The 20,053-nt window shown below is 35.6% G+C and overlaps 1 protein-coding gene across 11 annotated transcripts in view; it reads left to right on the top strand.

Annotated features, from left to right (window-relative positions):
- The window catches only part of LOC143681660 (phospholipid-transporting ATPase IB-like), a 232,010-nt gene that overhangs the window by 195,530 nt on the left and 16,427 nt on the right, over positions 1 to 20,053 (top strand). For all 11 annotated transcript variants that reach the window (XM_077158874.1, XM_077158873.1, XM_077158882.1 and 8 more), the window contains 4 exons: positions 2,098 to 2,159; positions 3,634 to 3,690; positions 6,929 to 7,036; positions 13,803 to 13,891. In XM_077158874.1, the coding sequence (XP_077014989.1) occupies positions 2,098 to 2,159; positions 3,634 to 3,690; positions 6,929 to 7,036; positions 13,803 to 13,891 (316 nt within the window). The remainder of the gene's footprint in view (positions 1 to 2,097; positions 2,160 to 3,633; positions 3,691 to 6,928; positions 7,037 to 13,802; positions 13,892 to 20,053) is intronic.

Raw genomic sequence — 20,053 nt, 5'->3', positions numbered from 1 at the left:
ATTGCTTCAAATTTCTGCAATAAACATCTTATTCTCACTGGCGTTAATGCTTTTATAAATGTGTTTGAGTCCCCAGAAAGAAATGGAGGACACAAAATTTAGGGGAAATAAAATATTCACTTAAATCTATAATTAAGCATTCCTTTGGTTAATGGATTGTAATTTGAAAATTTAATGGTTGATCTATAGATTCCATTTTCTTTGCTTCTAACATGTAAATTGAGAACTAGTGCCTTTACTCTCAAAATAATACATATTTGAGTCAGTAAGTTTGGTGGAAAGACATTTACATAATAGCTGTCTCCTGTTGGTGAGTTTGACATTTATCTACTTTGTCTTGTTTTTACTGCCCTACCTTCATACTTCAGTTTAGAGTGTAATATAAGATCTTCAAGGAATGTAAACTTATAGCTTACTGTGTTGGTTTGCAAGCTGCTGGAATGCAATATACCAGAACTGGAATGGCTTTTAAAAAGGGGAATTTAATAAGTTACATGTTTGCAGCTCTAAAGAAATGGAAGTATCAAAATTAAAGCACCAAGATGTTACCTTCATTCAGGGACAGGAACCCTCTGTCAGCTGGGAAGTCACGTGGCTGGTGTCTTCTGGTCCCTGGCTCCTGGACTCTGTTGCTTTCAGCCTCTGTCCCTGTGGGGGTTCCTCACTTTGCTTCTCTGGGGCTGGCTTTCATCTCTTGGCTTCCCTTGGCTCTCTCCAGGTTCTGGCTTGCTTAACATCTCATGGTAATATCTGCTGGGCTCCAAACATCTCCACACATCTGTGTCTCTGTTCTCTGAAGCAAATGTTCTCCGAGCACCTCCATCTGTTCTCTGTCGGCTCTGAGCCTTCTGTCATTTCTGGTTCTCTCCAAAATGCTTGCTCTTTTAAAGAACTCCAGCAAACTAATCTAAGACCCACTGGAATGGGTGGAGTCATATCTCCATCTAATGAAAGGTTGCACCACAGTTTGGGCGTGCCACATCTCTGTGGAGATTATCTAATCAAAAGTTTCTAACCTACGGCATTGAATCAAGATTAAAAGAAATGGCTGCCCTCATAAGATTGAATCAGGATTAAACCATGGCTTTTCTGGGGTGAATAATATTTCCAAACCAGACTTTGTATATCACAACAAGTCTGTTTTGCTGACATACAATTTTTCTAATAGAATTGTGTGTGAAGTGTTTCTCCAAACTGTGTGTCTAATACATCCAGAACTATGAGGGATAATTATGAAGTGTGATATTGGCATGCAACAGGTTCACATTTTCAGAAGCCACAAATAAAAGAGTGAAATGTTATTATTTTCTTATTATGGATTTAATTTTACTGGGTATTTCTAGGAACATGTTCTTTGTCTTGGTCTATTTAAATGAAAAATTATGAGTTTGAGTTGTGTGTTTATTTGAATTTAAAAGAATGACTCCACCATCATATTTTTCAGTTTTTTCCTCTTAAAAATGAGTGAAACTTTCACCTGACAAAAATAAAAATGGCAAAGGCACGTTTACGAACATTCAGTTTAACTTCTGGAAGACAGTGTAAGAGGTCCATAGTTTTATCTGTCCTTGTGCAGCCTGACCAAGAAATATCTTTGGTTATGATCAATGTATTAAGTCAAAATGTAGACCAGTTAAACTTTTGAAAAATTGCCTGGAATTTCATTTGTTAGGTTATAAACAAAATCCAAATGAAGGGTTATATGTCTTGTGTACAAATCTTAATTATTTTAAAATGGACAAACTTGTCATTACATCTGTAACCTTATACAGAGGATTTTTCACTGTGTGCCTGGCTTGGTGTCCATTTAGCTAACATTGAAAAGAAAAGAGAATAATTTGGAAAATATATTGACCAAATTCTTAAAATTCTAGTCTTGTTTCCTAGCATCACTCATTGGACTATTTGAACTTTCCGTTTATAGGTTCTTTCAGATGGTTTAGACACACGTGAAACTAAGTTTAGTAGGTTAATTAAGAAATATGACCAATAATTGATAAACATTTTTGTGTCCAGTATGGGTTCCTTTGGTAAAAATAAATTTAAAATCATTTCAGAGTTCATACAGTTAAAAAAAATGCTTTTTCCATTTTGCAGATATGGTCTTACCAGGTGGTTACACTACAGACTATTTGTTTCTAGGAAATATTATTTATACGGTAAGATCATCCATGTCAATTGAATCACTTTTCCTCGATTTTAATTGAAACATACAAGCATTAGAAGATAGTAACCCATGAACTTTAAGTTTCCTTCACCCTTCAATATCTTTCTTCAATGAAACTACTGCAGAGGTTATATATATTTATATTTATAGAAATGTGACATGCATACAGAAATCTATATGTTACCTCCTTCTGCACACATGCACCTTTCTTTTTGCACAAGTAGGGAGATTCTTTTCTACATCTTGTTTTTTCACTTCAGAGCATGCCTTGGAGATGGCTTCAAATCAGCCCACAAATGCCTACCTCATTAACCTTTCAAAACCTGTCTCTTATGAGTGGACTTTAAGGTTGGTTTGGGTCCTCTGCCATCATGAACAATATGCTTCAAAAACCATCCTTTGAGCACAAGAGTAGGTACAGCAGTAGGAATAAATTTCTAGAACTATAATTGTTGGATCAGAGGGTATTTGGAATTTTGAAAGACATTATCAAATGTTCCTCAAGAAACATTGCACAAATTTAGCGATAAGAATATCAGTTTCCCCAAAGCCTCATGGAAACTTGTCTTATCATACTTTTTTATATAATAGGTGAAATGATCGCTTACTGTAGTTTTTGCTTTGAGAGTAAGCATATTTGTATAAAGTAAAAAACCACTCCCTTTTCTTTTTCCTGTGAATGGCTTGTTCACTTTCCTTGCCATTGTGCTATTCGGTTATTGGTCTTTTTTCTTATTATTAGGAATTATAGTATTTTCTCATATTGCTACAAAATAATTCCAGTTTCATATTTGAACTTTACATAGAATTTTGTCATGCAGTATTTAGAAAATGAAAAATCTTAAAGATACTACTTTATAATAACAGAAGATATTTGAAGAATATTTGAATAAATATTTGAATAAATATCACAAATGATATAAAAGATCTTTGATAAAAATTAGAAGATGTTATTGGAGGCCTTAAAGAGCACTTAAATGTTAAAAATATACCATATTCATTGATGATAAGACTCAATACTATAAAGACATCAACTCTCCCAAAATTAATTTATAGATTTATTGTAATCCCAATCCAAAGCCCTAAAGGCTCTTGGATTTATATTGTTTTCCATCTACCCTCCTGGAATGTATTTTTTCATCAATAGCATTCAGATTTCAAGACAGAGTCAAATCTTCCATGCTATTTATATGGAAGATTACTCTGAGAGCTTCTGACGTAAACATGGGTTTTAGGCATATGTTAAAAGGCTCCTACGCATAGAAAAACTATTAAAAAACCACTGCATGCTCTCCAGAACTAAAACAAAGCAAAACACTTCGCAATCTGCTGATGTGAGGTTTTACCAGACATGGAAGGGGACTGGGGTGGAGTGTTGGGAAGGGAGTGGGCACACTTGGATTCTAGTGAAAAGTTTTGATACATTTTTTCTAATCTCTCTCCCCATCCCATCTCACCTCACACAGTACGTAGTTGTTACAGTTTGTCTGCAGGCTGGTTTGGAGACACTGTCTTGGAATAAAGTAAGTATTCTTTAGAACACCTCCTCAATCCAAAAGAGTCGTCCATAAGATATATTTTTAAACTTTAGAAAAATAAAGTTCTTATAGCCTCCATGTTTTACTTCTTTTTCGTTTTGCGTATTAAAATGATCAGTTTAATGGTATCAGGGTATATTAGCTATCTTAAGATTGTCAGAATATCTTTATTTATAATACCTTTAGAATTATTCCTTTTCCTTCCTTACATTTGAAATAGATTAAATTTAGCATGCTACTGAGACCCTTAATTTATTATTATGATGATGATTACCCACTGCTTGATTTTCCTAGCTGCTAAAACAAATACCATACAATGGGATGGCTTGACGACAGGCATTTTTTTGGCTCACGGTTTAGAATGTGGCTTGCTCCAGGGGACAGTGTGGTGGCTGGCCTCAGTCTTCAGGGTCCCTGGCTTTTCTACTTCATGGCAGTGCATGTGGAGGCATCAGCTCCTTTCTCTTCCGGGTGCTTCCCGGGGCTTCTCTGAGTTTATAGGAGTTCAGCCTCCCTCACGCAGGCCCACCCTCAAGCTTGGGCACACCTTAATTCATCCTCCAGTGTCCTCTTTGCAAAGGGGCTCACTTACACAGACTAGGCGTTGGGACCCAAACAGGCCTTCTGTAGGGGACATAGTTCAATCCCCAACGCCCATGTACAGACTCACTATAGAAAATTTAGAAAATATAAAAAAAGCATACTGTCCATGCCTCTCGGTGCCAAAATTGACATTTTGGTTTCTATCTTTCAGGCTTTGTTCTGTGTATGTTTTACTTTTACCAGAAAAATAGTATAATAACCCTAATATTTTATAATTTCCTTTTTTCACTTACCAATATACCTTTTTTTTTGGCATGGGCAGCCACCGGGAATTACCAATATACCTTTAAATTATTCTGTACCTTAAATTTATACTTTATTTAATGACTTAAAATATTCCATCACATGTATATTTATTAATTTAGACTGTTTTTAGGATGACAGTTTTAACTTATAAACAATATATAATCAATACCGTTATGAGTTCACCTACTGAATTAGTTTAGGGAGAGGCCACAGCTGAGCAACAAAAGAAGTTCTCTGGGGGTAACTCTTAGGTATAATCATATGTAAGCTTAGCTTCTCCTTTGCAGAAATAAGTTTCATAGGGGTGAGCCCCAAGTCTGAAAGCTCGGCTATGAAATTATTTGTCTCCAATACTTGTGAGAAAATCAGGAATTCCCCAGATGGAGAAGTCTAATATTTCCTCCTTTCTCCTCAGTCCTCAGAGGGCTTTGCAAATACTTTTATATTTTCTGCCCAAGTTACTCTGGGATGTATCGGGGCATTACACTGACCTGTACAAACCAACAAGATCTCACTACCTTTTCAAGAGTCCATGTAATTATGGCGTTCAAATAAACTGGACATACAAGTTAAATTAGATAGTGTACTATAGACATAAAAGTCTTGGACTAACTAAACATCTCTTCCTTTGCTCTCTCAGAAGTTGAAGTTTTAAAATATGGACCATATCATCCTTTACCCTGTTTTCTGTTTTACCTTAGCCCTCTCTAGATCAGCTTCATTCATATCTCTAGTAGAAGTCTGATCACTTTTTCAACTTTTTAAACAGTTGCTCCGTGGGGTAATGCTGCTTCCATAGCTTTGGTGCTCTAATTCTGAGTCTCAGGTGTTGCACAAATAGTTGTTAAATTCCCTCTACCAGGAGTATTTCTTAGATCCGTGACCACTCACATTATCCACATGGAGTGAATCTAATTTAGAAATAAAGCAGTTCTTAAAGCCCAAATCAAACCACAAAAAGCAAAGATCTATTTTCTGGTCCAAGATGTGCCAGGCTCCTGCCCTCCAACTTATGCAGAAGGTAAAGAGGGAACCCGGGAAGTGGGGCAACCTGGCTGCAGTGTTTGCTTCTACAGTGCTCTGCCCTGTAGGAGGGGTCAGGGAGGGAGGCCCAGAGCTTCCTCACTGGGGAAGAGGAGGAGGCTGGGAAGCCATTGTTTAGACACAGGCAATAAGCTGGGGCTGCAAATAACAAAATACATCTCAGAGCAGCAGCTGTGGTTCGCCACTACCCCCAAGGTGTGGTGGGGGGTGTCTCTCAAGGGATGTATAAGTCATGATGTATTAAATCATCTACAAGAGAACCATTACATGAAAATGCACTGTTGATTTGAAAAGTTCACAGCTTTGAACTGATTCTCCATCATCTCTACATGATTACCAGAGGACCTCAGAAGACTACTTCTATTTAGTCTAACCAGGGAGAGGAGTAGAGTGAGCAACAGGCTATTTTCAAATGTGTGAAAAAATACCTTTGAGATAAACAAACATCAACAAATACTTTGAGAAATAGCAGATGTTTCATTCTCAAAAATGAGTAACATTTTTGTTACTCAGACATAATTAAGTAATGAGCAGTACTTAATAGATGAGAGTACTTTAGCCCTTAAGAAATTATCTAGTCGAGCTAATCACCTGATTGTTTATAGATAACAAACCTCAGGCCTACAAGCGGTTAGGCAGGGCACCTAGCATAGCAAAGTTTAGAACATGTGTCTCCTGGGCATTTTCCTTACTATTACACTGTTAACACAAACTGTACAAAGCAATAGGTCAGATAAACAGATCAGTCATTCGTATTTCCCATTATGGAATTTGGCACAAGTTCCCAGACCCAGGCATGGACAGTGATCTTTCAACCCAAAGTCTTTACTGGGGTCATATAAGGAATTGCTATACTACAAAGAAACTTCCAGACTCAGCCAACCTAACAATTGAAACTTCTGTCATTTTACACAGAACAATATGATCAGGTCAGATTTTTATCCCTGTTAAGGATCTCTGTTCAAACTGATTATTTTTTTCCCTGAAGAAAGCTTTGTTTAATAAGTAGTCAGAAGCAGTCTCATTAACTAACCCATCATTGTGTGAACTACTCCTGACTGACAGCTGAAGACAGCCAAGGGCGATGGCTTGGGGTGACCACGGTTGTCTTGTTCTAGATTCTATGAACAATGGCCCCATGAGTCCACTGCCAAGCATTCTGAGAAGGATGTTAGAAAGGAAGTCTCAAATAGCAACTAATTAATGGTCAATAACCTTCATGAGAACATGTGACATGGACAAATGTATTTCCTTACTAGACAGAGTTAAATAATTTTTATTTTTAATTACAAAAGACTAATGTGTTTCTATGATACCTTTCTTTCTGCAGTATACTCATTTGGCAGTTTGGGGAAGCATAATAATCTGGTTGGTGTGTTTTGCAATTTACTCTCACTTCTGGCCTACCATTCCTGTTTCTCCAGATATGCATGGACAGGTTAGTTCTGACTGTCACTGGTGAGCATGCCTTACATTCTTCATGAAAACTTATGTTCACTAACAATTACAGTGAGTGCTGCCTACTTTCAAACTAATTTGGGAAGAAAGGATAAAGTAATGCAATAAGAAGGAGTCACTGATCCAACTAAATTCTAGAGTTAATACCTACCCATATTAGCTAGACTTTCCACAGTTTGTATCTTCTGTGCATACTGATGAAAGCTTTGATAATTTCTGAATCACTTACAAAAGCTAATGCTGCAATTATATCTTTCATTTAATGGGCCATGTGCTGAAATTATTTGATAGTTGGTAGCCATGCATGGTAAATAAGAAAGCATTTTTATTTAAAACACTTAATTGGCCAGAATAGCCATTCCTTGGTGCTTCAGAAAGAAAGCATGGTATAAGTTTCTAAATATTTAAAATTATATAGAAGCTGTTATTTCATTTATATTAAACTTCAGAAGTTACATATCTTTAAGAGTTTTACACTTACTTAAAAATTTAAATATTTTAAATTCTACTTTGTACCTATTATATGGCATGAGATTCTCAATGCTTACAAAATGGATAACAGAATTATACTATATTAGGGCTAGAAGTGACCTTGGTCCACACCCAATGAGTTAACCAATGAAGAAATGCAAGTCCAGAGCACAATTCCTCTGGTCTAGCCACAGTGCAACCATCTTTTACAGTCCTGTATTTCCCTGTAGAAATGGGAAAAGCTTCCTATATCTCCAGGCTAAGACAGCCCAGGGCCCAGTAAAAGGAAATTGCGAGAGACTTCTTGTTTTAGCAATGACCTAATGGTTAATATTGAAATAACAACAAAAGCAACAATAAAAAATGAAAAAAGTAAGAAAATAATGATTTGAAGGCATGGGCAAGAGAGCAAAAGAGATAATACCTGAGTGTCTATGATCTTGAAAGAAGGAAAGTATTTAAGGTGGCTGTCCCAATTATGCTGGCTTCTTCTTTAAGGGCATTTCTCAGTTTGCAGTGCAAGGGAAAAGAATCTAAAAATAATGCAGTGATCTTATTGGGCCAGGGAAGTGGAATTCAGAGTCCTGTGCTGCTAACCTTAGGGTCAAAGACCCCATGGAGAGGAAGCGATAGTGAAGTGAGATTCAAAATCAGTGTACAAATTCTCCTTACTTCCTGGGCTACCTCTTAGACAGTACCTGTGCAGAATGAGACTTCAAGAAACACAGGGGGAAAAAAGCAGGCAAAGAGTTGAACAGAAGTTTAGCACCTGCCCGAAGTTGGGGAAATGCATGTAGGAATTGAAGCTTTGCTGAGTTAGAGTGGCTGAAGTAAACAACCAGGATTTTCTTAAGTCCTAGAAAAGCCATGCCCTAAGACAAAGTATTACACTCTGAGATTAAGACACATGGTTGTTATTAAGGGCATAAGAAACAAGGACTAACAAAGCTTCAAAACCATCTCTGCCTGTTTAAAGTCTTCCCCTGATACTCTGCTTAAAAAATTATCCTACATATTTCCTTCTCTATGGAGAAAGAAAACACCATAAAGTGCCTCTACAATTTTTCATTCATGTTGTTCATATTCAATTAAAATATGAAACAGGCTTAGAAGAGATAGCCTGTAAACCAAGTGAAAAACATACAGTAGTAGTAGAGTCACAAGGGGTTCAAAGATTAAAAAATTACAGAAGAAAAGAAAATAGGGAATCTGAAGATATAATGGTAGAAAGTATCCACAATGAAATGCATAAGAAAAAAAGAACAAAGCACCAATGAGCTATAGGACTAAAACAATGAAATCATGTCCACAAATACAAAGGAAAAGAAAGGAAGGGGGCATAAAAAATATTCGAAGTTATAGTGTCCCCAAATCTTCCAAATTTGATGAAACCAATAAATCCACAATTCTAATAAGCTCAATGAATCTCAAGTACTGGAAACATGAATAAAATGCAGCATAATTAAGTGGTATTATCGTTGGAATACAAGGTTGGTTTAACACCTGAAAAGCAATCAAAGTAATACACTGTATCAATAGAATAAAGGATAAAACCCACATGACCATCACAGTAGATTCACAGAAGTCATTTCACGAAATGCAACTACATTTCCTGATAAAAACACTCAACAAACTAGAAAAAGAAAGGGTAAGTATGAAAACCTCACAGCTAACATCATACTTAATTGAGAAAGGCTGAATGCTTTGCCCCTAAGATTAGAAACAAGATCACTCATTCTATTCAACATACTATTGGAGAGTCCAGACAGGGAAATTAGGCAATAAAATGAAATAAAGATATCCAGTATGAAAAGAAAGAAATAAAACTATCTCTATTCACAGATAGTATGTCTATACTTATTAGTATAAGAACTTATGAATGATTTTAGCAATGTTGAAGGATAAAAAATCAGTTGTATTTTTAAACATAGCAATGAACACTTTGAAAATAAGATGAAGAAAACCATCCCATTCATAATGCCAGCAAAAGGAATAAATTGCTTAGAAATAAATTTAACAAAGTGTTTCAGTTTGCTAAAGCTGCTGAAATGCAATATACCAGAAATGGGTTAGTTTTTACAGTGGAGATTAATTAGCTTATGAATTACAGTTCTAAGGCTATGAAAATGTCCAAATTAAGGTATCAATGAAATGATACCTTCTCCAAAAAAAAAGGTTTCTGGCATCTGAGATACCTCTGTCCCATGGGAAGGGACATGGCTGTCATTTTCTGGTCCTTTATCACAGATTTCGTTGCTTTCAGCTTCTGGCTTCAATGTCAGCTTCCATGGGTGTGTCCTTGCCTCTCAGCTTCTCTGGGGCTTCTCTCCATTCTCTGGGCTTTTTCTATCTTTTTTCCTCTCACAAAGAATCCTCTTAAAAGGATTAAGACCCACCTTGAATGGGGTGTGTCACATCTCAATTGAAATAAACTAACCAAAAAGGTCTGCACCCACAGAACAGACTGAAAGAACATGGCCTTTTTTAGAGGGTATATAATAGCCTCAAAGGCTGTTTCCATAACACACAAAGGAAGTACAAGACTTGTACACTGAAGACTACAAAATATTGTTGAAAAAAACTAAATGAATGGTAAGACATCCCATGTTCATGGTTTGGAAGACTTGTTAAGACATTGCTAAAATGTTAATTTTCCCCAAATTGACAGGCAAATTCAACACAGCCCCTTTCAAAATCTCAGCTTCTTGTTTTCCCCCAGAAATTGATGTGGTGATTCTTAAATTCATATGAAAATACAAGGGACCCAGAATAGCCAAACCAATCTTGAAAAAGAAAAACAATTTGGAATGCTCACACTTCCTCATTTCAAACTTAATTTGAAGCTATAAGACAGTGTGGTAGTGGTATAAGAATAAATATATAGGTCAATGGAAAAGAATTGAGAGCCCATAAATAAACCCTTACATTTAAGGTCAATTGATTTTCAACAAGTGTGCAATGCAATCTAATGGGGAAAGAGGTAACTTTTCAATACAAGGTACAGGGAAAAATGGATATCCACACACAGTAAAACATGTACACCTATCTTATGTCAAATACAAAAATTAGCTCAAAATAAACCACAAAATTAAATGTAAGAGCAAAAACTATAAAAATTCTTAGAAGAAAATATGGGAATAAATTTTTATGACCTAGAGTAAACAAAGCCTTAGTTAGGACACTAAAAGCTAAGCAAAAAATGAAGACATAGATAAGCTGAACTTTGTCAAAATGACAAACTTTTATATGTTAAAGGACAACATCAAGAAATTGAAAAAACAAACCTCAGAATGACAAAAGATATTTGCATTAATATTTATATAAATGTGTATGAAAAGAGATGCATCAGAATATGTAAAAAGAACTCTCACAACTCAAAATTTTTTTAAAAATTCAAATAAAAAATATGTGCCAAAAATTTGAATAGACATTTCTCCAAAGAAGATATATGCACAACCAGTAAATGCATGAAAAAATGCTTAACATCATTAATTATTAAGGAAATGCAAATTAAAATCACATCAAGATACTTCTTAAATATATATATATATATAATATATATTTATATATTCTTAAAAAGATAACAAATGTTAGTGAGGATATGGGAGAAACTGGAATGCTCATACCTTGCTGACGAGGTTGTAAAATGTGGCAGCCTCTTTGGAAATCAGTTTAGTGGTTCCTCAAATGCTAAACATAGAGTTACAAAGTGTTCTAGCAACTTTAATTTTAGGTGTTTATTTAAGAGAAATGAAAACTTAAGTCTGCACAAAAACGTTTACAGAAATGTTCATAGAACCATCACAATAGCCAAAAAGTAGAAATAATCTAAATGTCCACCAAATAAAGGACAAACAAGATGTAATGTACCTATATAATAGAAAGTTATTCAGCAATATAGAAGGAATACATGCTACAACAGTGGTAAATCTTAAAACCATTATGCTAAGTGAAAGAAGCTAGTTACAAAAGACCACATATTATATGATTCAATTTATGGAAAACATCTAGCATTGGAAAATCAACAAAGATAGAACTTGATTAGTAGTTACTAGATTATGTGGGATGTAAGAATGGAGAATGACTACTAACGTGTACAGAGTTTCTTTTTGTATTTCTGGAAAATTCTAAAATTAGATTGTATTAATGGTTATACAACCAAGGGAATATAATATAGCCACTGAACTGTAACTTTCTATGCATGAACTTTATGGTATGTGAAATATATCTCAAATAAAGCTGTAAAAAAATTACATAGAAGCACATAATCAAATTGCTTAAAATTACTAATAGAATACATAAATAGCTAAATTTAAAAAGACATTTTACAAGCAAAGGACCAAAAATGAGGATTACAGCAGATTTCTCACTGGAAACTATGAAAATGAGAAAACAATGGAGCAAAATCTTTAAAGTCCCCAAAGAAAAGAAGTCAAATTAGAATAACATATCCAGTAAAAATACCTTTGAAAATCAAAGTGAAATAAAATCTCCTTCAGACATATAAGAGTTGAAAAAACTGAATCCTAAGTTGATGTTTAATATATGAAATGCTAAAAGGAAGTCCTTCAGACAGAAGAAAAATTATATCAGATAGAAATCTTGATATAGACACAGAAATAAGAAGCTCCAGAAATGGTAACTAAGAGGGTAAATATAAAAGACTTTTTGAAGTTAATATTAAAATTTCTTTAAAAGATTAACTTTTAAATGCAAAATATGTGTACAAAATTTAAATGTATGACAATAATAGCACATAGACTGGGGAGGGAGAAATAACAATCATACTGTTAAGGTTCCTATACTTAAAGTATTCTATGATAAAGATGTATACTATAAACCCCAAAGCAACTACTAAAATATCACGACAGTATAGCTAATAAGTCAACAAAGGAGGTACAATAAAATAATAACAAATATTCCACACATGGGACAATTAGAGAACAAAGAGCAAGATTTAAATTTAAATCCAACTGTATCATTTTTATACAAAGTGTAAATGACTTAAACATCCCAATAAAAGGTAGAGGTTCTCAGATTTCCATCAACAAGGAGACCGCATTAAATATAAAGGCACAAACAGGTTAAAAGAAAGAGGGGAAAGGTATACAATGCTAATACTAATTTTAAAAAAGCTGAAGTGATTATACTAATATCTGACAGAGTATGATATGACTGGATAGCCATATGCAAAAGAATGAAAGAAGACCTCATTCCGTATACAAAAATGACATCAAAGATTGATTGGATCAAAGACCTAAATATAAGAATCAGAACTGTAAAACTCATTAAAGAAAACCTAGGAACACATCTTCAGGATCTTATATTAGGCAGTAGTTTCTTAGACAATACATCAAAAGCAAAAGCCTCAAAAGAAAAACTAGATAAATGGGACTCCATCAAAATTAGCAAGTTTTGTACATAAAAGGACTTTATCATGAAAGCAAAAATGACAACCAAGACAATGGGAGAAATATTGGAAACCACATATCTGATAAGAGTTTAACATCCAGAATATATGAAGAAATCCTACAACTCAACAATAAAAAGACAATCAACCCAATCAAAAAAATAGGCAGAAGACTTGAATGGACATTTTTTCAAAGAAGATATACAAATGGCCAAAAAGCATACGAAAAGATGCTCGACATCATTAGCTATTAGGGAAATGCAAGTCAAAATCACAATAAGACCCCATTTCACATTCACTAGCATAGCTACTACTCAAAAAATGGAAAATAACAAAAAGAAAAACAAGTGTGGGAGGGATGTAGACAGGGACACTAATTCACTGTTGGTGAGAAGGGAAAGTGGTGCATCTGCTGTGGAAAACAGTTTGGCAGTTCCCCAGAAAGCTAAATATAGAATCATTATTGGCCTAGCAATCCCACTTCCGGTTATATACCCCAAAGTGTAGAAAGCAGGGAAAGCAGGAACTCGAACAGATATTTGCACACCAATGTTGATAGTGGCATTATTCACAATTGCCAAAAGATGGTAGCAACCCAAGTGTTACTGGAATAAAACCTATTTGATCAAAAAAAATTTTGTAAAATATATTATTAAATTAAATTAGCTAATCATTTATTTAAGTTTTATGCACCTACGTTGATTTAGTAGTTCTATATTCATATGACTGATTCTGTATCTTTTCTGTCATCTGCAGGTTTTGGTGGGGCGGGGGAAACTGTCAGCTGCACTTAGTACCCAATATTGACAAATGTCCTTTAAACGATATTCTTATTTAAATACTCTTTATTTCTCTTTCCTTCCAGGCCAATGTGATCCTGGTTTGCCCACTCTTCTGGCTGGGTTTTTTCTTGATCCCCACTATTTGTCTGATTCAAAATCTAATGTGGAAATTGTAAGTTAAAAAATTAAGTGGTAGCGAAAAAATATATTATTATGCTTAACTATCTATTTCTAAGTATTTGTCTATCAGAATAAACTGTGTGCCACCTTATTGTACCTAATGTACATGGGGCTTCTGAATAATGTAGATGCCCTCTATTCTTTTGCCACTGGAGATTTATCAGAAATCAATTTAGAAAAAAAGATGGAATCAAAATACATCATAGTATATGTGAAATTTGGTGATGATGTGACTTCACCTATGATTGTTTCTGAAAACCGGTTCATTTCTTCATTCCTTATAAGTGTGACTCATGTAACTTTTATCTACTTTACAGGAGCCAAAACCTGATGCCTGAGGATCACAAATTAAAAAGTAATAATAAAATAAGAAATAGGTAGTAGATATTCAAACTAGAAAAGCATTCGTAACTTTTTCAAAACATTTGAAGTAAGAACCTTTCAAGTACAGTTCTCTCAGAATATTTAAGTATTAGATTATAGTATTCCAATTTCTTTTTTACCAAGTCTAGCAGAAAAAATAAACTTTAAACTAAGGTCTTAGAAATCCCTAATGTTAAAGGATCCATGAGTTATAAAGTTTAAAATTAGAAATGATTCATTTACAATATGAATTATTACACATACTCTATAACATATAACATACACAAGGCTTTGAAACATAAATGTTAAACTAAATGAATGAGCAGAGAAGGACATATTCTAAATTGAATTTTGCTCTGCAGTGTCCAATTCTTCCCAAGTAAAATAACTGATATTGTCCCTAATTTCTCTATGTATCAGGGCAAACATAACTAATTGTAGGCCCCAAAGAGGAGAACTGCAGCTTTCCCGAAGTTTCTCAACAAAAATATTAGGGTGTGTGTGTGTGTGTGTGTGTGTGTGCGTGAGATTTTTGTTCATTCCTCTTCAATAGGAACTGTTTGCCGAAGAGTTTAAGGGGCGTTTTGAAGAGTCCCTTTTTCCCATCGGTATTAACTTGTCAGTTAAAATTAGGAAGGGGCCATGTGAAGACAGCACAGACAAGTTTGTAAGATCTGTATTTATTTGTATGGTCCTGAAAGTACAGATGAGGTTCGGGGGACAGAGAGACTATTATTACTTGCCTATAGTGATGACTACATTGGTTCCCCTTGCCGAAGGGGACTTCCCTCTTTGTGGGGTGACGCTTCAGGAGCGAGGTAGACAGGCCTGCAAGTCGGAGTCACGTACCACAGGAAAGGACCCCCAAAATATTAATCCAGGAGTCTGTGTAGGACAGGAGCAGCTGTTCCCTGCGCCCTTCTGAGAGAGGAGAGAAAGTTTGCTTTCTAATATATACAAATTCTCCTTAAAGAGAAGAGGAAGGATTCTGCATTCTTACCCTCTGGAATGTACATAAGTATCCCTAACAGAGAGATAAAACAAGTGGCTTTGAGTTTATATCCCCTAGAATGTCCCTAAGGCTCCAGGCCTCATCCCCTTTTGAAATGTACACATTTCTGCCCTAACATAAAAATAAATATTTTCTCTTCAGTCCCACAATTACATCTTATCTTCCATTCCACACGTTTTACCAATTGGGGAGGAAATATTCCTAATTTAGCTTACAGACCCAGCTTTGTATTAATAAATCTGTGATCTTTGTTCATTAAAAACAATTACAAAAAAAATTACAACCCCCAAATCCCCTAACGAACCCTTTGGGTGCTAAAGAAAACATAGCCCAAAAGGCATTTACTCAACAGCAGTGTTTCTAGTAGCAAAGCTCGCTGTTGAGGAAGCAGAAATTTATCTTGAACTCTTAACCCATTGCCTGTCTAAAACCAGAACGTAGATTCCAAGTTAAAATATGTATTGGCCATGTTTTAATCTCTATTTTCTTTTGCTTATAAAATGCAATTTCCATCACTGAATATAAACTATTTTTACTAAATTGGATAAAGTGGGAATGTCTTCTCTTTCTGGGAAGAGAAAGCTTACTATTAAGGCACTATAACAGAACAACTTTAATCTACTGATAAATTTTAACTTTGGAAAATGTGCAGTATGTTCCTCCTAAATATTCCTGACTACACATCCTAAACTACATCCTATCCTCAAAGTTTTCGATTTGATATCAGAAATAATAATAACAACAACAATGATATTGGTACCACAGTAAATCTTTAAACTTAGGTTTTTGAATCTTGGAACATTTTGAAGTATGTTTAACTTTTAAAAGTGATTACATTCTAGCACGACGACAATTTGTCGTTAGCGATCCATCACAATAAGCCCTTAAAGCCAACTGCAATATTTCTGCTCTTTCTTTGCGTACCTTCATTTCTCCATCTCAGAACTCAGACTGTGGAGGAATAAAAAGAGTCAGAATAAAGCAGGGCAGTTATCTTTTCATGCATCTGAAAATTTTCTGGGTGATCATCTCTTCTTAGGCAATAATTTTATCCTCTTAACCAGAACTTTGATAGGGTATCAGATTTTAATTAGGACGTTTGATTGGGTACCTGGAATATATGGGTAATATATTTATCTGTTTTAAAAAAGCATAGACCTTGATTTTCCCTGAGAGGATAATTACTTCAGTTTATTCTCCCAAATTTGTTTATCTGAAATGGTATTTGTAAATAAACTGCCATATACTCACTCACAGCACAAAGAAATTCACTAATTGATGTTGCTTTAAAATGCTGATTCAAAGCCTAAAGCCACTGAGCTTTTTAGGAGCAGCGCTTTTGGTTCTCTTGTTTTTTAACCTTAAAGTATCTATTTCCTTTACTACTCTACTTACCATATTTGCCACTTATAAAATATTTGCTCATCCGGAATGATGGAAAATCCTTGACACAATCTCAGGAAGACAAATGAAAATAATGCAGGCAAAACAGATTATATACACCAAAGGCTTAGATTTGAAGAGACCATACCAACTACTACTGAGGTACTTCCTTTTGAACTGTGCAGTGTTTACACTAACACACTAGTTTGAGAAATATCACATTTCCCTTTGAATTGCTACTCTAACACCTGTACTTACCATGCCACAAAACAAAAACAAACAAACAAAGCCCTGCATAGTCTTTTTACTCACAGGGGAAAAAAAAGGTCTCAAATAATAAAAAAGATAATGAAAAATTCAGGATTGCTGTTACTTGCCTTTGAAAGGCAGATACCCTTAGCCATATTCGGTATAATGTTATGATCGGCAGTTAGTGAAATTAGGAAGGTGGAGTGGCTAGTAAATAAGGGAGTCAGGTATTGTTCTTTGTTTGCAAGACAAACCTTCAGACCCTGCCTTGAGGAACTATTACCAGAGCGGCCACCTCAGGCCGTGGAACCCAAAAGTTAATATTGTGACCTGTTTTCCTACTACTGCCTGAGGGCTGTGGCTTCTGCCATGCAATGAGAAGAAAACAGGGTGGCTTCGGGGATACCCTAATGTCTGGGGACATTTCTGTATCCTGTACAGCCAGACCAGTTATTTCTCTGTGCGATTTACAGTTAGGTGCGGTTCTCAGATCAAGGAATGCGACTACATATTGTCATGGTTTAGTGTTATTTTAATAGTGATTTCATATAAAATTGACAAACGTCTTATTTAATCTAATGCCAATGTACAAATCCACATTTTAAGTGACAGGACTTTATCCCATGGGAAGATGATTCAATGACAGTGTAGATAAAATACTTAGAAAATTACCTGCCATATAATATTTTCTATTTATCTATTGATTTATTTATCATGTGTAAAACCTCTATAGATTAGTTCTCTGGTTTATGCAGTGGAGAGGAATAAATGAAATATTACCATTATGGTATTATTTACTGATGGAACTAACAAACTAACCTAACCTGTTGCAGCTGATTGAACTTCATCCACCCTGGCGAACTGCAGAGCCCCACCCACCTATTCCTAACAATCTCCGAAGCACACCAAAGGTTGAACTACAGAAGTGTAACCACAAAAGACATTATTCTTTTGTTTTTTACTTTTCTTGGTTTCAATAAACCCTGCTCTATAAATATGCCACTCTCCCGCCCCCTTAGCACGGCTCTTGGTTCAGTCGGCTTGACTGCATCTCAGGCCATCCCTCTCCAGCTCTCTAGTAAAGCTTGCCTTGATCCTTTGAGATCTGGCCATTTCTTCTTTTCATGCATTCTCCTCCTCTACACTCCTTCACTTTCCTTTCATTTGCAATCCATTCCCTGGTGTTAGAAGATGTCTATACAGTTTATCTTAAACTTTCTTTTCATAAACAAGAAACATTGGATTTGAATCAACAGCAAACATCTATGCCTCTGCTTCAGTTGCTTTACAAATGCTCTCCTTTGTTACACTTTTCTTTTTTGGGGGGTGGGGGGTTGTGATACCCCAAAATGTCCTTAGATGCACATACTCTGGGTAGAGCCTTTTTCATGATGAGTAATCATGGACTTTTAAAGTTCTGTAATAAAGCATGGCCTTTCTTTCCCAAGATCTAAACCATATCATTTTAGTTGCTATTCCTTCTTTTTTTTCAAAAATCATTTCTGATGAGTAATTTCCTGATATCTTGATATCAGTGATCATTTGTGTGAAGAGCTTGGTAAAGTGTAAAGTCCATTTATAATTTATTCATTATGCTACATTAATCAGAAAATGTTTGTAAAAGATAAATAAGATGCAAACAAAGTGAATTTTAAGGTCAAGGTTTGGTAGGCTGATTGGTGGCTGGGGCAGAATTGATAACTTGCATTTTTAGGGAGCAGCTTAGAAAAGCCCTTAAATTGAAGAACACTTGAGTGTTTCTTCAGGTGTACGTCAGCATGTAGATTTGTAAATTGTTTTACAATTTTATTTTGATGTGCACAATATTACATCCTTTGACTGTACTGTTTTAAAACTCGGCCACTGACCTCTCCATTTTCTCTCAATCCACCAATCGTCTCTTTACTTCCCATCATTTCCCATCTTAGCCAGCCTAAAGTTCATGAACTATCGATGCATTAGCACTTTTACTAATATCCTAAACTCTTTTGCACATTTTCATTATAACTGCCTGGGGAGGAAACAGCTATGGCTAAACCAGAAGTGCAGGAGGCTGTCCTTGACACATCTCTGCCCCATTCCCCACAGCGTGCCCATCGCCAGATTCTGTCAACTACCATTTCAATAGTTCTCACACACGTGTGCATTTCCCTCCAGTTCCACGTTTACTATGAAGTTCAAGCCACTGTTATTTCTTGACTGGATATTTGCAACAGTCAGTTGAGCCTCATTAGTCACGAATTCTATTTGCAAGTGCATCTGCTTGCTAAAATAATTTGTAACCCTAAAATTAGTACCCATGGTGCTTTAACAGTCATTCACAGATGCATGCAGAGCAGTGAAAATTTTGGGTCACCTGACATCCCCATTCTCAGATGAGGTCAAATAAGGTGACACTGACTGTTTGTCTCTGTGCTGATATTGTGAACAAGTGTGCTTCTCATGGTATATTCAGTACCATGTTTTTCACATTTTTATGCTTCTTGTTGGTGATTTCACTTCTAAATGGCCCCCATGTGTAGTGCTGAAGTGATGTCTAGTGTTCCTAAGTGCGAGAAGACATGCCTTCCAGAGTAAATATTGATAAGTGTCATTCGGGCATGAGTTATAGTGCTGTTGGCTGAGTTTATTGTTAATGAACCAACAATATGTAATATTTATGAAGACAAAGTTATACATTGATTGGATGATGAAAATGTTGTGACTAAGAGGTTTACAGGAAACTAAAGTTGTATTTCCCCTAGGAGCAATGGTTCAGTATTTGCTAATTCAGTGCTTACGGTGACTTTACAGATCATAACTACTGTGAATAATGAGAGTGGAGTGTATTGAAAATGTTTCTCCACATCCTTGCTTACTTCTTCTAGTCTGTTGTGCACACTGCAAACAGAATGATCTTTTAGAGACACGTATCTGACCATGTTATCCCCGTGCCGAGCACCCTTCATGTTGCCTTCATTCAGGATAAAAGCCTGGATCCTTCTGAAGGTGTGGCTGGTCTGGCAAGCTCACCTCAGCCCATGCTCTCCTTGCTCAGTTGCTAGAGCTCACTGCCCTACCTCCCTACCATTTTGCATGGGATGTTTCTGGAATGTTCTCCCCAACTTTTCCCTAGTTACTGCTTCCTTCTCCTTTATACCCCAGCAT

The sequence above is a fragment of the Tamandua tetradactyla genome, chromosome 4, assembly GCF_023851605.1.
Source record: "Tamandua tetradactyla isolate mTamTet1 chromosome 4, mTamTet1.pri, whole genome shotgun sequence".
Classification (NCBI taxonomy): domain Eukaryota; kingdom Metazoa; phylum Chordata; class Mammalia; order Pilosa; family Myrmecophagidae; genus Tamandua; species Tamandua tetradactyla.
The sequence above is the reverse complement of the archived record's forward strand: the minus strand, read 5'-3'. Positions and strand labels throughout refer to the sequence as shown.